Below are 16,975 nucleotides of genomic sequence, written 5' to 3'. Positions count from 1 at the left end.
CTCCCAGGGAGGATGAGCAAGTAAAAAATGCAAGCTTGTGACTGCATAAGAGGCGAGAAAAAAAACCTCATTCCTTCAGCAGTTAATATATACGTTGATTCATGCTTATGTTATATTAAGGGTGATTCATGCTAAAAAATACACAGTGGTGTATACGCACTATCCTTTGTTTGTCTCTCCAAATATTTCATGGGTCCCATGTTGTTGAATGAATGAATGATGGGTGAATAAAACACAGTGAGGCACATAAAACTATACGGACATTGCTTTCAGTTGCCTCATGAGAAAACAGATTACAGACCCAAAGGCTTAATACAGGTAGACATTGAAAAGGATAACTTCCCCCTTCCTGTTGAACCCCTGCTCCCTGGCCATACCTTCCCAGCGTAATGGTGAATAATGAAGCCTTGGTTCCAGCTGTTGAAGTGCTCATGGTTCCCAATCTGCATCTGAAGTTTCTGGAGCAGCGTCTGATCCGCTCCCTCACCCACCGCGTGCATCGTGGCACATACATCATCCAGGATGCTCATGATCCCAGGGGGGTTCTGATGGGACCAAGAGAGCAAAGTCCCAATTCAGTGACTGTTCTAAAATATGTAATGTTTATCAGGTCTTTCCTTAAGCAAGGAAACCGCTCCCTAGACTTAAGATACCATCTTGAAAGTCAATCTTTCCCCTTGAGGGAGAATGCTATTAATAATCCCAAATGGGAGTCACCTCTTAGATCTAACGATGGGGGAAAGTCCATTTTCAAAAAAAGAGAAAAGTTTAACTCCCCGAAGTTCTATTCAAAGCCATAAACAGAAAGATCATTATCTGCTCACTCCTATTTGTACTAGGTTGATTTTTAAAACCCTAAAGAAAAAAACATTTTCCTTGGACCTTAATTCATTTCTTAATGTTCGCTTTCAGCCTGTTACCCATATAGACATGGTTAATACAGTTACATACTGGACACATTCTATCATGTATTACTTTTTCTGCATAGCACTAGTTTATAAATAATCCTGCTGTTTTACACAGTCTTTATACTTATTATTTTGATGGCTATATTTCCCTACTCTTATATGCTATAGTTTATTTAAGGACTGAGTTCTCTATGGATGTTTTCACTGTTTCCAGTTGGGACTTTTATAAAAAAACAGAACAAAACAGTACGGTACAGATATCTCTCTATATCCTTTTATTTTCTTTTGAATAATTTCTAGGGTTAAAGTCCTAGAAGTTGTATAAATGGTCTAGGAGGCAGGGCCAAGTTTATATCTCTTCATATGCTATGCCATCAACATAAGTCATAATTGTCTTAAGATTCAGTAACAACCTCCATTCGTAAATTGGCAATGTACTCATACACATGTGTATATTAACTACAAGAGTAAAACTCTACTTTCACACATATACCTATAAGCAAAATAAATGTAATTGCTAAAACTCTCTGCAAATCAGAGCTGTCACTTTGCTTATTCTAATACAATGACAGAGAGAACAAAAACTCACTTAGTGTAAACCTGTGAGCAGTGAAGACACACCAGACCGATACTTACAACTTTGTTCTCGATGAGGTCACACACGACTTTGTTATTAAAGTAATCGATGGGTGTCCATCTGATGCCTTCTTGAACATATTCTTCCTGTAGAACAGAAAGTGGGAATTCACATTATTACCCAGTGGAGACCAGCTGGAGCTCTGCACAGATGGATACCACAGGCACAGGAATCATCAGGAAAGAAAAACCTGAATGCCCTTCAATAAAAACTTGCAATCTTAATTTTTTCTAAGAGGAAGAGGAAAGGAGCATTTCATTGCTTGGTAATTTTTATGTTTGGTTGGAACCATATGACATTGATCCCATACAATTGATTTTGACATACAACAATGGCACTTTAAAATGGCTTAACCTATAGGTCCAGTTATAAAACAATCTTTTTGAACTTAACATAGAACAGAAGTACAGATTAGCATCTAGGTACTTAAAGGGAAGGCCCCTCATTCAGGTCAGCTGCTCATTAAACTTGATGAACACCATCACACTCTCCTGGTTTTCCTCCTTCCTCATCAATCTTGCTTTGTTAGCTTCCTCTGCTGGCTCTTTCTTTTTTCCAGATCTTTATATTGATGGAGACTCTTAGAGCTCAATCTCCCAGCCTTGTTTTCTCCACTCTCATTCTCTAGGTAATTCCAATCAACTCCCTGGCTTAAAATAACACCTATAGGCTAATGACACCTGAATTTATTTCTCTAGTCTAGACTTCCCCACTGAGTTCCAGATTCATATATTGATATATTTCATATACTGGAATTTCCACTCAGAGGTATAACAGGCCTCTCAAACCTACCACGTTCAGCAGCGTTCTGGCCCTCGATCCCTCCACTGTCTCCAACCAACTGCTCTCTCCCATCTTACCCTTCAGTAAAGAGTCTCCCCATTGGCCCTGTTATTCAAGCTACAGAGGTAGGAATCATCCCTGACTCCATTTCCCTTTGGTAATTATATTGAGCAAGTCAGGCTGACTCACTCTCCAAAACATATGCCCAATCTGACCACCTCACCACGTCACCACCTCTACTGCTGCCATCACTGTATACACACCCTCTTTCTTGCCCAGTCTCAGGCAGGAGTCTCCTAACTGGTTTTGAAACTTCCACTCCTGTTTGCCCTCCCCTGCCTCACCCTACCTGTAGGTCTACAGAGCCAGAGCCACCTGGTCAAAAACAAACACAAATCAGCTCGCGTCACTCTCTAGTCAAAATTCTCCAATGGCTTCCCATTGTACTTACTCTAAAATCTGCCATCCCCTACAAAGTTCCTCTGTGATCTAGCCTCTGCCCTCTTCTCCCATCTCAGTCCCTACCATGTCCTCCCTTATGGTTTTGCTCTAGCTACACTGATGGAGTGGAAGAATCCCAGGGCAGAGGTTTCTGTGAAAACCATTGGTCACTGGGGTTCCTAAGCAGAGGCACGAACACGTCCATGAATAAACATTCCTCAAACAGCCCTTGATATGTGTAACGGGTTGAATGTGTCCCCCAAGATTTTGTGTCCACCTAGAACCTCAAAATGTGAGGAAATAGGATGTCTGTAGGTATAATTAGCTAGGAATCTCGTAAATAAAATTATCGTGGATTCAGGGTGATCCCTAAATCCAATGACTGGCGTCTTTAGAAGAGAAAAGAGAATGAAATTTGGATGCAGACAGAAAAAGGTCGTGTGAAGACAGAGGCAGAGACTGAAGTTATGCTGCCACAAGACAAGGAATGCCAGGAGCCACCACAAGCTGGAAAAGGCAAGGAAGGCTTTTCTCCTAGAGCCTTTGGAATGAGTGTTACCCTAGTGACATTTTGATTTTGAATTCTGGCCTCCTGACCTGGGAGAGAAAAAAATTTTATTGTTTTAAGCAATGCAGTTTGTGGTACCTTATTACAGCGACCCAAGAAATCGACAAACAGTAGGTACCAGAATAAAAGGGAACTTGTCCTGGACTTTCAGAAGGTAGTATAAGCAAGACAAGTTACCTCAAGTCAAAATTTAAATACCAGCTTTGTTAAAGACACATTTATTTATTTATTTAACATCTTTATTGGAGTATAATTGCTTTACAATGGTGTGTTAGTTTCTGCTTTATAACAAAGTGAATCAGTTATACATATACATATGTTCCCATATCTCTTCCCTCTTGCATCTCCCTCCCTCCCGCCCTCCCTCTCCCACACCTCTAGGTGGTCACAAAGAAGACACATTTATTTTTATGTTAGATTGGGAGCAGAGCAAACCTAAGAAAACCAAGTTTTCCTTTGGAACACAGTATATGCCATAGACAGCTGGGGTTGGAATAGGCTTCCATTTCTACTTGGTCAATGAGTCAGAGAGTAGTAAAAACAGCCAGTCCTAAGTCCAACTTCACAGCATCATTTACTTAAAGAAGAAAGAAAAGGTAGCAGATGGTGTTTATACTTCAGACTAAAATGTCACAGTGGCATATGGTTTTTCTGCCTGACTCTATTAAGTACATTTCCTAATACAAGACTAAAATCTGAATCTATTACCAAAAGAGAGGAATCTATACCCTTTAAAACAAAACAAATTAGAAATAGAACAAGATGAAGGAAGGGGGACTGCTCACCTGTTCTGCCTTTAATGTAAGTTCAATAAAAATCTGCTGTAATTTTTCATTAACAAAATTGATACAAAACTGTTCAAAGCCATTTTTCTGGAAAAAAAAAAAAAAGAAAATGTTACTTTCATGTAATTGTTTCTGCAAAATCATTTTAAAGTCATTTCTTGAGTGATTTAGTGAAAAGGCTTAACAGAAATGTTGGAGGCATCAGTAGAAAGCAGCATAGTTTATATTTAGGAGAAACTAATTTGGTAAAGGTACATGAAGAACTCAAAAAGGCAAAAACGAGCCATGATGGGGTTTTTTTTTTGCATTGCCTAGAATTATTTCTTGCAAGCCAGGTAAAAAGCATCACCCTTCGTCATCTCCAACTACTCAAACTGGTCTTACCTGAAATATTTCAAAGCCATAGATGTCTAGGACGCCAATGTTGTATTCCTCGTGGTCCTTCTCCATCGCTTTGTTGATGGACTAGAAGAAAGTAACCGGCATGGTAAGTAATTCATTTTACATTCATATTAAAAATGGGCATGATGAAGAGTGGCCCCCGCTTGCCGCAACTAGAGGAAGCCCTCGCACAGAAACGAAGACCCAACACAGCCAAAATAAATAAATAAATAAATAATAATTAAAGGTGCTAATAATTAAAAAAAAAAAGGGCATGCATGGGGGGAAGGGAAGCAGATACTCCTGGTTACTAGAAACAGAGGACGACAAAAAGACAGGTGAATTGCCCCTTAACAAAGGTCTCAGTGCAATGTCAAGTACCTCGGGAAACCACCAGAATCTAATAAAAACTAGTCTGGTAGGGAAAAAAAAAGTTTGCTTAATGATGAAAACCATTAATTTCTGGCAGAGCTAGTTGTTCTCAAGGAGTGTTAAGATTGAGAAGAAAATATCATCTTGGGTGACTGAAGTAAAACCTATTTCACAAAAAGAACCCATATTACAAGATGTGTAAATATTATTTCCATTGACCCCATTCAGTACAGGCATACTTCAGAGATACTGCAGGTTTGGCTCTAGACCACTGCAATAAGGCAAATATCAAAAAAAGTGAGTCACACCATATTTTGGGGTTTCCCAGTGCATATAAAAGTTATGTCTACACTATACTGTAGTCTATTAAGTGTGCAATAGCATTACATCTAAAAAAAGTGCATACTTTCATCAAAAATTACTTTATTGCTAAAAAATGCTATCTTCTGAGCCTTTAGCAAGTCACAGTAGTAACATCAAAGATCACAGAGCACCATCACAAATAATGAAAAAGTTTGAAATATTGCGAGAGTTATCAAAACGTGACACAGAGACACGAAATGTTGTAGGAAAAATGGTACCGACAGACTTGTTCAACAGAGTTGCCACAAACCTTCAATTTGTAAAAAAACACAGTATCTGCAAAGTGCAATAAAATGAGGGATGCCCTGTAGTCAATTAATGATCACCTAACATAATACGGCAGGAATGTCAAGAAGACAGTCTCTATTCTCAGAGGCAACTATGGATAGTAATACCATAAATTAGGATTAAAGTGATGGTAATAAAAGCAGCTTACACATATTCAACAATCATCTGTGCCAGGCTTTGCTAAGGGCTTCCCAAGTATTGTTTCATCTAATTCTCACTACAATTCTCTTAACAGTGATAACATCATAATGCATAAGATCACACTGGACAAGGTGAAGGGCCTGGAATTAAATTTAAGTAGTATGATGACTATATCTGTGCTGTTGACCCCTGTGAGGAGAGACGTGTGATCAATGGAACAGACAATGATAGGAGGGGAGGTGGAGGTGAGAGGGGGTTGGTGAGGACTGCAGGGGAGGGAGGAATGTAGGAGGAAAATTCCTGGGGGTGGATGAATTTTTAAGTACCAGAGGTGTTTTCCAGGTGAAGAAAATGACACTCATCTTTTATGAGCCAATGGGTAACGATACGTAGCACTTAGCCCAGTGCCTGGTACACAGTCAGGGCTTAGTAAATGTCAGCTCCAATTAGTATCGCTTATCTATCTCATTATACCACACAAAAAATCAAGGGAAGACAGAAAGGAAATAAGGTGGGAAGGCCAGCACTGGAAGGTACACTGAACAGAGACAAGAGATGTGGGTTCTAATCCCAGTTCGGCACTACCCTCTTGCTGAATGGCCTTGGGTGAAACCACCAATCCTCAGGGCTAAGATTCCCTTCTCAGTAAAAATGAGGGGCCTGGACAAGGTAAAAGCATGACTAATGTTTCGTATGACCCTGACCTTCCCAAGCAATCTTACCCTTAAAATAACCACAAGTAGTACACAGAATAATTACCCTATCCTGCCCCGACTTACTCAACCCTAAACACACCCAACCATACGTTAAGCCTTGTAGATGTTGCTGCCTGGGCTCAAACACAGACTTTTTGGATCTAATGGCCAGGCTGCTGTCCCTTGACTAGGGTCCCCCTGGGGTCCTTTCCGGCTTGAATATATAAAAGGCAGAGGAATGAAATAGCTGGAGCACTGCCAAATTACGTGGGTTTACTTCCTAGGTTTATCACTTAATACTGGTGTGCCCTTGGGGAAGTTCCTTAACCTCTCTGTGCCTCAGTTAGCTTACCTGTAAAATAGAGACAATAATACCTAAGTCACAGGGTTGTTGTAAAAATTATTTTTTTCTAAAATACTTAGAACAGTATCTGCCACATAGTAAGTGCTATGTAAGTGCTTGCTATTATTATTCTACCATTTAGAAGCTACAGTGATTAACATAGACCGTCACTGGCAGTTCTACACTGCTGAGAGACTAATTTTCAGAATCCATAAGTGGTATACATATATAAATATGTATTTATATGAATATGTATATATAATATCTATACGGTTATGCCATCATTTAAAAAGTATATGGTAGGGCTTCCCTGGTGGCGCAGTGGTTGAGAGTCTGCCTGCCAATGCAGGGGTCACGGGTTCGAGCCCTGGTCCGGGAAGATCCCACATGCCGCGGAGCAACTAGGCCCGTGAGCCACAATTACTGAGCCTGCGCGTCTGGAGCTTGTGCTCCGCAACAAGAGAGGCCGCGATAGTGAGAGGCCCGCGCACCGCGATGAAGAGTGGCCCCCGCTTGCCGCAACTAGAGAGAGCCCTCGCACAGAAACGAAGACCCAACACAGCCATAAATAAATAAATAAATAAATAAATAAATAAATAAATACCTTTAAAAAAAAAAAAAAGTATATGGTAGTTTTAAAAATATATCCAAAAAGTCTCTGATACTCTTCCCCCCAAAAAGTGGAACCTAATTCCCCTCCCCTTAACTGTGGACTGTACTTAGTGACTTGCTTCTAATGAACAGAAGATGGCACAGTGGCAATATTTGAGGACAAGATGAGGACAGTAAAAGCTTTGTGGCTTCTTTCTTGCTCTCTCTCTTAGACTACTCACTCTGGGGGAAACCAACTGCCATGTTGGGAGGACACTCAAGCAGCCCAGAAAAGAGGCCCATGTAGCAAGGAACTGAGGCATCTTGCCAACAGCCATATGAGTGCACCATCTTGGAACCAGATTCTCCAACCTTAGTCAAGCCTTGTAGTTCTTTCTTTTTTTGGCTGCATTGGGTCTTCGTTGCTGTGTGTGGGCTTTCTCTAGTTGTGGCGAGCAGAGGCTACTCTTCATTGTGGTGTGCGGGCTTCTCACTGCAGTGGCTTCTCTTCTCTAGAGCACGGGCTCTAGGCATGTGGGCTTCAGTAGTTGTGGCTCACGGGCTCTGGAGCGCAGGCTCAGTAGTTGTGGCGCACGGGCTTAGTTGCTCCGTGGCATGTGGGATCTTCCCGGACCAGGGATCAAACCCGTGTCCCCTGCATTGGCAGGTGGATTCTTAACCACTGCGCCACCAGGGAAGCCCAAGCCTTGTAGTTCTAATCAGCATCTTGACTGCACTCTCATCCTTGAATCAGAACCACCAAACTAAGTCACTTCCAAATACCTGACCCTCAGAAACTATGAAAGAATACATGCTTATTGTTTTAAGCCACTAAGTTTGGGGTTAATTTGTATCATAGCAGTAGATGACAAATACAACATTCTAAACCTTTAGGCTCAAGGATTCATGACCATGGGTCTCCTCTTTTTCTGGCCTGTAGTCCTGGCTTTACTAAATATTTTGTCCACAAGAAGCTGTTACCATATTAGAGTCTTGTTGGACAATGCTAGAAGTAAAAGTGGAAAAGTAAAAAATGATCCCAGGGTGAGGATAAAAAGTGGAGGAGTAAAGTAACGGTTATAAGGAATGAGGCAAAACATGAAAACAAAGGTCTGAGAAGTTTCACTCTTTACATGATGTTAAAATACGAAGCATCAGCAATGCCAACCTGTGTTTACTTACATCTACCAAGAAATCAAAGACCCTGGAGTGCAGGGCCTTGGCGAGCGCGTCCCTGGTGTAACACGCCTGCTCCACATTGAGGGTCACATGGATTGACTCCGACTTGCCTCCCCACTTGCTGTCCATCTGCCGGCTCGTTAGCTTTTCTTTCAGCCGGTCCTGGTTGATCCCCAGGAGATAGGCAGGAAAAGCCAAAACTACACGAAACAAAATAAAACATGACTGTCTTTCAGAATTTTAACAATTCATCTCACAAATATGTGGAGACACTTGTGTGTGTGTGCACGCATACAAGACATCGTCATTGGCCCCCAAGAACTTCCACTTAATGAAGACTGCTTATCAGCATTCCCACACACATCCATCCACTTCGTTTTTCCCAATTGTTCTATTACATGAGTCAATTCCTATGATGACTGAGACTTCCAATAATACAAATCAGGATCCAAGAAGGGTGGCAAACCAATCCCCCCTACTGAGATCACAGCCAAATGCCTAAAATGGACATCTTTCCAAGCTTGCAGCAAGCCAGCCCGGAAGGAACTAAATCAAGAAACATTTCCTTGGCTCCAAATATTGTTTTTCTTCCTTTTTGGTGCAGTGTTTTCATAGCATCATCATTCCCAAACAGCTTGAAGCACCTGATACCATCAAGCTCAGAAAGATAACAAATCACATGGTTACTGAGTGCTTACCATGTGTAGGGTTACTAAAGAGAGAGGACAGGATATAAAATATTTAAGAAATCTTAAAGACAATCTAGATGAGGCAAAGGTAGTTTACCAAATAAAGAAGCCTACAGAAAGCTGAGTATGTGGCACAGACAGATAATAAAGCCCTGGAGGAATTTAGAACAGGAAGATATTACTGTTTGCTAGGGTGGTCAAGGAAGATGTGGGATTTGGGGGGTGGCGGCTCAGAGGATGAACAGGACTTGTACAGATGCAGAGGAAGAAAGAAGAGGGAGAGAGGGGAGTGGAACGTGCGAAGGCAAGGAGGCGAGAATGTGGGAGACACAACTGAGGTGTGTAGCACCGGCTGGAGATGAAAGTCAAGGTAGGTGATTAAAAGATTAGGATGAATTCCGATGGTGGAGGGCCTGAATGGTAGGGGATATTTGGGTTGGAGTCAAAGGAGGCCTGGATGACTTCTAGAGAGGGGTGTTACCTGATTTCCCTGGGGTGGTGTACAGAGTGATGGAGGGGATCGGTGGTATTCATATCGCAGAACACCCATCCAATCCTAAGGACATGTAGTTGGCATAGTCTGTGGTCAGTTCGGATTGAAAAGGTGAGGTTCTCATGGGTCAGCAAATTGTTTCAGGTCAAGAAACTCACCAAGAGGGGGGCTAGTGATATAAACAGATTTTCTTGACTTTTGGTCAAAATACTCTAATGTGAATAAATGACAAGAATGAAATTCTTGCACACGAAAGAATGCTCAGATTATTTTTCCAGTATGAATGGAAGATGTTCATGGACACAAATCAAAATTTTGAACTTGAATATGAGTTTTCTTTTTCTGCATAAAGCTTTGACAAAATTCTCTGATAAAGGGATTTTATTTATTAAAGACCTTATGATAATGCTCAAAAATCATAAGGCTCCCAATAAAGGATAATCTGTTTGAATTTCACAGATGGTGTTGGAATGTAACAGGCTGACATTTCTCAGTATATACCTTCCAATGAGATTAAGTCAGTGAATGCATTTTGAAAAAAGTGTAATGCCAGAACAAGGTATTTATTAACTATAGGACTGTTCCACAGAAACACTATGACAAGTAGAGGGTTTCCTTTTTCAAAGGGCATGTGAACAAAATTAAATGCACTCATTTGCCAATGGCCATTTTTTTCAGTTTAGTTTTACCGTTGACACATATGTTTAGGAATCTGGATGTGTCCTCTGCCAAAAGAAAATCACCTTGCACAGAACGAGGACAGAAGACGCCCATAAATTACACTGGACACATGCAGGTCTGCAGCAAGACTCAAGAGACATTTACCAAAGTGTCTGACATCGAGGAGGCCTTTATTAAGGGGAAACTATAATATCACTCTCACCAGGCAGATAGCATGTAGATTAAATATGGGCTTCTCCCAAGCCCCCAACCATGCTAAAATAGGGACATGGTTAAAACGGGTGGTAGAAAAGTTTATGCTATTACCTTTACAACCACAGCTAAAGAAATAAAACAATACGGACTAAGTTCTTGGGTCCTTGAGACAAAACAGACAGGACTACCAAGGAAACATGATATCCTTCCACGCCTGGTACCTCTTCTGTAGAAAAGAAGACGGCACAAGTGAAGGATCACAGGCACTTGAAAAACAAGGCATGGAATTTGGCCAAGAATCAGAGCCACAGGCTTAGGGAAACAGCTAAGAAGTCTAGAGAGGAAATCTAGTACTTGCTTTCCAAAAAATCCATGCCATGTTTTTCAGGTACTAGCTTTTATGGCCTCTTATCTTCTTCAGTGACTGCCCTGGTGCTGAAATTATAGGGCTACTCATATTGACTTCCTTCTGGCTGTGAATTTCCATGAGGGTGTGTGCAAGGGTGGCTGGATAGGAGAGGCAGTATGGAAGGTCGGAGGCTGGGGGAGTGGGGTCAGGAGGAGGAGGGCAAGGAGAAGGCACTGATTAATTAAAAATGCTGATGTAACTCTGGTAGAGTTAAAGACTTAAGCAGGACATAAAAGAACCTGCTAGAAAGTAATGTTTTAGCACATTTTGATAATGAGGATAGATTTCTATTACTGCACTCAAGTGTAAAGCAAAATTAGATTTAATTTTTCCATTTAAGTATAGGGACGTATAGGGAAGATAGAGAAACCGAAAAGATGTAGCAAAGCAAAAGTCCCTGTTACAAATTTAAAAGAAACGGCAAGGTAAATGTGGTTTATCAGTCTTGGGTGTTGAGGTTCTGTGCTTTCTAACCCATTAATAACAAGGCAAAGGAGGAGCACTGTCAATTTATTCCCGTGATTATTTAAGCAGTATTTTTATTTCCTTCAACAAAGTTCTTAGGTTAATTTGTATGTAATATCTTGCTTCAGTAGGCCAGTTGTGATGGGGGTCTTAGCAATTTTTTCTACAATACAATAGCTAAGGAAAGTCTGCTTTCTTCCTTTATAAAAACATAGGCTAGCCCTTACCTCTATAAATCTATTCCATATATAAACTCGAATATGAGAAAGATGACACAAACCAGGTTATTCATTTTAAGTAATTAGAAGAGCAAAAGATGTGAAACCATCTTTATGTCAATCAACAGATGATTGGTTCAATAAATTACAGGATAGCCCGGCAACGGAATGCTAATGCAGCTATAAGAAGGATGACGCTTCTTAATGAATTGATACAGAATAATCTCCAAGATATAATTTGAAGTGAAAAAGCAACTGTAGAACATGTTACATGCTCCCATTAACATACAAGAGTGGGGAAAAAAGAACAGATATGAGTAGTTTCTCAGGAACACAATATTCCCTTGAAAGGAATACAAGAGATTGGAAACAGTGTTTCCCTCGGGGGAGGGAAAGAAGTCGACTAGCAAAGGGGTAGATGTGATAACTCTGATCGTGTACCCTCCCTGAACCATGTTAAGGTATTACCAACTGAAAGAAAACAAAATGATTGGGAGGAGGACACTTTTCTTTGTTAGACCTCTTTGGCTTCAAGCATAGTCTTTTCTGACCTCCATCCCTGTACCACTTCCAATCAGGGGATTTCATAGGCAGTTGCCAATCCTGGGCTTTACCCAGTTGGCTGAGGAGGCTACTTCCTCGGGACACCGATGTGTAACGAACCACTTCTTGGCTCAAGCACCCAGGGAAATGCTTGCTGTGTCAGAGTCATGACATTTTTCTCCAGCCTACAGAGGCAGTAAAGGATTGTACTATCCAAGAAGGCAAGAGAATTCCAGTCTACGTCCACAGAAAACTACCAAGAAATTGGAGAGATCAATGTTGAAAGGCAAGTGTTCATCACCCTCCTGGACACATACATGCATTTGTTAAATGGGAAGGATAAAGTACATGAAGTCTAGAAACACAGTTATTATTGTTATTAGGTTGTGTTTCTAGACCCTATGGACACCCTGTGTATTTATTGTTTTCCACCCCACTCCCTTCCCTGGTAAACATAATTCACGTTTCTCTTTATCAGACAGACATCAGAAGTTGGCAGAACTTGCCTCTTTTATCACCAAAGAAAACAAAAATATAAAAAAGAACCTTATTTGGAATGGAAAGAGCCTTACTGCACAGTCAGCAATGAGTAGGATACTATTTATTACTAGGCATCTAAATTTACCATCTTTGAAGAATGCTGAGAAAGGAAGAAACGTCTCCCTGGGTGGTTAAAGGATGTGTGGGTTCTGAGAGCAGCCTGGAAAGCCAACTGATGCCTGAGAGGCTAAAGTCACATGCCACGGCGGCTGTGGCACAGTGGAGCACACAGAACTAGTAACGTGCCTCTTTTGCACCTGATTTCTTCTCAAAGTGTAGAAGTGATCATTCAGGTTTTCAGGCTCTGACTGCTACAGAGAGGCCATTAAAGGTCATCACCAGCAATGTCAACACAACAGTCAGGGTCCATTTTTTTTTTTTTTTTCCTGTTTTCAGAAGCCCGGTCTAATCCAACCCATAGGGCAACTTATAAACATGAGCTTTCCTTATTTATATATAGCCCATGATACTCTTTAGAACCTTTAGGTGAATATCAACCTTAAAGATCAGTTACAGAAAAGATTTTTAGTAGGAGACAAATCTTACTAATCTTCATTAAAGTATCACTTTATTTTTAAACCTATATGTGAAATTCTGCCAGATTTCCCCAGAGTTAATGATAAACTGAAACAGTCTCATTAATGGTCCGTAGTGTGAGTGTACAGAAGAGGCACAGACTCCCACGAGGCCGTTAAGCTCCGCCACAGCAGGACGCCTAAGTGTTCTCAGCCTCTCTTACCAAAAAAACCCAAAGCAAAGGAAAGTGGTGTGTTACTTCTGATCGGAACTAAACAACTGTGTCCCCTCATCTGGCCACCGGGTGCCCACACCACTCACACTCTTCACTCTCCACGGCCGCGTAGTTGCCAACTTCCTTGAAGCTGATGTTTCCCAGGTGGAGAGTTCCCGCCACTATCTGCAGCACCAGCGTCTGCTCCTCCGCGAAGATCCCAATCACATTCATCGCGTGCTGGGAAAGAAGAGAGAAGCGATCCAGACAAGTCGGTCCCCGGCTACGGAAGCACATCAGAAAGACGCCAAACTGTGTGTGCAGCTACAATCGGCTTAGTCTGCGATGGCAGCAGGAAGTCCCTGTAAGACATCTTCACTGACCAACGCCCTCTCACACATTCAAGTCTCAACATGGTGCTGGAAAGGCAGTTCCGTCTTTACATGGAGAATGTGTAATCCTCCGGGAATAAGGGCGAGAGAGCTCTGGAGGAAACACACTCAGATGGAGGGACAACTGCACAGTCAACAAGTCTGTTTTCGTCCCTTAGTTTTCTCCTTGTAGCCACTCCTCTCCCTCTAAGGGCACCAGTGCCCCTTTTCCAGCCACTCTCAATACTCACAGATCTTCCTCTTCACTGGCAGGGCTGAGAATAAATTGTACTTGCAAAAGGATCGTGATTTGCAAATCTCCAGGAAAATCAAATAAAAGCATCATTAGCACAGCCTTGTTTCTGAGATCCATTAAATTCAATAAAAGGAACCGAGATGCCTGAGTCTTAGATACCAATATCCTAAGAGAACTGTACTCTAGGACCAATGCAGGCCTATCTGCATTTTCTCTCCCAGCTCCTCTGAGACCATGTGGCCCCCTGATGCCATCTTCTTCCCTGGCACCCGGGATACACAAGCACAAAGGTCAGCTTCCCCTCAACTGTACCTCCAACTGCCCGTTCTCCCACTTGGTTCTGGATCTGGGCTGAGGGATGGGCCAGGCTGGTACCTGACTCAAAGGGCAGTGGTGATGCAGTTCTTTGAGGCTAAATGGGTGAACAGCCAGCCCACCTTCAGAAAGTTCTAGGTTGACTTAGTAAGTCGTTTCCCCAAGGACGTGAACCCTCAGTAATCTACCTGGATTCATACCTTGCACCATAAAATACATAAATTGTGAAGAGAATGGAGTAGAGGCTCTCCTTCTGACCTATAAATACAGAGGGGAAGAGAAAGCGGGTGGAGAAGAGACTGAAGGTGTTCTAAGATTTCTAAACCTGATTAAGATCATAAGAGCAGTCTTTGCTTTGCCTTTGTAAGGAAACAGCTCAATGACTGTATAAGCTGTTGGCAAACAGGTATGGTAAATGCATTACCCACAATAGTTTTTATCTGTTAATCAGAGCACCTGCAGCGGAGTAATGATGAATTTTTTTTTTTTAGCCCATTTAAAATCATTCAGTGGTCCTCCAGCAACTGGGCACATGGCTATTTAAGGGTGTTTACAAGTGTGTTTCAGAAAATGGAGTGCTTCCAGCAGCGTGAGGTGGGAATACGGGGCTGCTCTTTGCTTTGCTAACCTCCCCTGCCCTTTCTGCCATAGGCAACGCCCGGTCGGAAGAGCTGCCCCGCGCCAGCACTTACCAGAGTTTCCTGAAACTCCTTCCTGTCGTCAATGCCATCCACCGTGAAGGACCCCGAGAGGCTCAGGTAGTAATAATAATCCATGGTGGTGATGCCCAGGCTGTGCTTCTGCTCTGCGGAGGCGCCCTCGATGAGCTGGAGCAAGAGAAAGTGGCGTATGCGTGGAGTGGCCCAGAAAGCAATCGAAGGTACCGCACGGTTCCTGTCACCACCACCCCCGGAGCCCAGGCGATGAGACTCTCTATCCCTGCTTCCCAAACGGACGGGTGGTCCGGTTGCAAAAATGTGGAGGGGTTTCAGCATATGTGCTGTGTAGTAGCCCCAGATCATCTCTGCAAATTCTAATTCTTAACTCTGATTAGACCTGCAAGAGCTGAGAATTCTCCCTTGTCCGATAAAGGGAACTGCACGGTCACACTGGTGAGATCCCTTGGAAAAGCGGAAAGCAAGCCAGATTACAATTACTTTGTTCCTGCTCCACTTGCACATGGCTTTTTAAGGTGCAGCTGGACCCTCCCTGCTTCTCACTGCAGGGTGCATATTCAAGAACAGCCTCAGGTCCCCCATGCTGGTGTCCTGTCCCTTGGCTTTCTGTTCTATCTCTGGTATTTGCCTTAGTTGTGAGCAAGACCCTTTTAGGTGTGCTGGAAAATGTTCAACAATCCATTCTTGAGCTGGAGGTGGGGACTAGAGTTGTAGTTTGCTGACTTTCATGGTGTGAACCCTCCTACCATGACTGATTTCAAACTACCAAGAAATGTCCCTGAAGGGAGAGATGCGAACAGCCCATGCAAGCCAGTGCCAGACACCACTGGCTCCCAGCCGGCGGGAGTTAGCCCCCATCCACACTCCTCCATCCTGGTCAAGTTCCTCATGTCATCCCGGCTCCACACCCTTAAAACAGGGAACCTCATCTCCGTGACCGAGAAGTTCTAGGTCATTTCACGACATCAGGTTCCCTGAGTTTTTCCCCCTATCTCCTCAAAATCTTTTTGCACCACTCTCTTCCTTTCTTCCTTCTGGCTTTGTTTTTTTCTTTTTTTGGGGGGTGTGTGTGAGTGGGCGGGGTGTCTAAGGAAGAACTTTCCCCCACCCCTTTCTCAGTCTTCTCCCCACAGTATGTAGCTCCCCTCACCTGAATCTTCAAACACCCCTTTCTTTAATTCTCTCCCATCTACAAACACATGCTGCTCTTTGCCTTTTCTAGAAGCTTTTCCTTGCCTCTGTGAGATCCTTCAAGCTACAGAACCTGCTTCCTCATCTGCCTTCTTTCTCGCCATCGCCATTCTGATGAAATAACCCTCATGGCTACTTTCCAGTGGCTGAAGCCACCAGCCTTTCTTGATCCCCAGGGCCTTGCCCCATCCTTCCCCGCAAAGCTCTGAACATGTGATCCTGGCCCACACTCCCCTCCACCAAGCTCCCTCTGGCTTTGGTGACACTGCAGGACCTTGGCTTTCATCCTCTGACTACTTCCCTGGCTCCTCAATGCCTCCTCATCCTATAGGTGGTCCCCAGGTCCCCAAGTCCTACATGGGCATGGTTCTTCTCTCCACACTCACTCCCACAGGAGTCTCACCTATTTCACAGCTTCGACTATTACTTCTATGTCAGAATCTGGAACTCTGTCTTCCCCTGATCTCATCACTTCCCCAGTCTCTAATCTGAGGATTTCCAGCCTGTAAGAAGAGGAATCTGGAGAGGCGTGGGGCTGGCATTTATTAAAAGGTGTCTGGGAGATAAGTATGAACTTCTGTCTGGTGCTCAATAAATAATACACTATGTGTGTGATGCATGTAATTACTTTTCAAACATCTGTACATGTTGCTTTGACTAATATAATTAAAAACATTACTGAATTAACAGAAGCTTTTGGTCATTTATGTACGCTTTCAACCAACAG

At 42.6% G+C, this 16,975-nt stretch overlaps 1 protein-coding gene across 1 annotated transcript in view; it reads right to left on the bottom strand.

The window, feature by feature from the left end:
* The window catches only part of MYO1E (myosin IE), a 203,884-nt gene that overhangs the window by 57,094 nt on the left and 129,815 nt on the right, over positions 1-16,975 (bottom strand). Inside the window, exons 8-14 of the mRNA XM_007165955.3 lie at positions 15,073-15,207; positions 13,546-13,678; positions 8,479-8,675; positions 4,507-4,587; positions 4,123-4,209; positions 1,545-1,631; positions 378-545 (exon numbers count right to left, since the gene is read on the bottom strand). Of these exons, the coding sequence (XP_007166017.1) occupies positions 378-545; positions 1,545-1,631; positions 4,123-4,209; positions 4,507-4,587; positions 8,479-8,675; positions 13,546-13,678; positions 15,073-15,207 (888 nt within the window). The remainder of the gene's footprint in view (positions 1-377; positions 546-1,544; positions 1,632-4,122; positions 4,210-4,506; positions 4,588-8,478; positions 8,676-13,545; positions 13,679-15,072; positions 15,208-16,975) is intronic.

Source organism: Balaenoptera acutorostrata, chromosome 3 (assembly GCF_949987535.1).
Source record: "Balaenoptera acutorostrata chromosome 3, mBalAcu1.1, whole genome shotgun sequence".
Taxonomy (NCBI): Eukaryota; Metazoa; Chordata; class Mammalia; order Artiodactyla; family Balaenopteridae; genus Balaenoptera; species Balaenoptera acutorostrata.
This window is presented reverse-complemented; position numbering and strand designations above follow the sequence as displayed.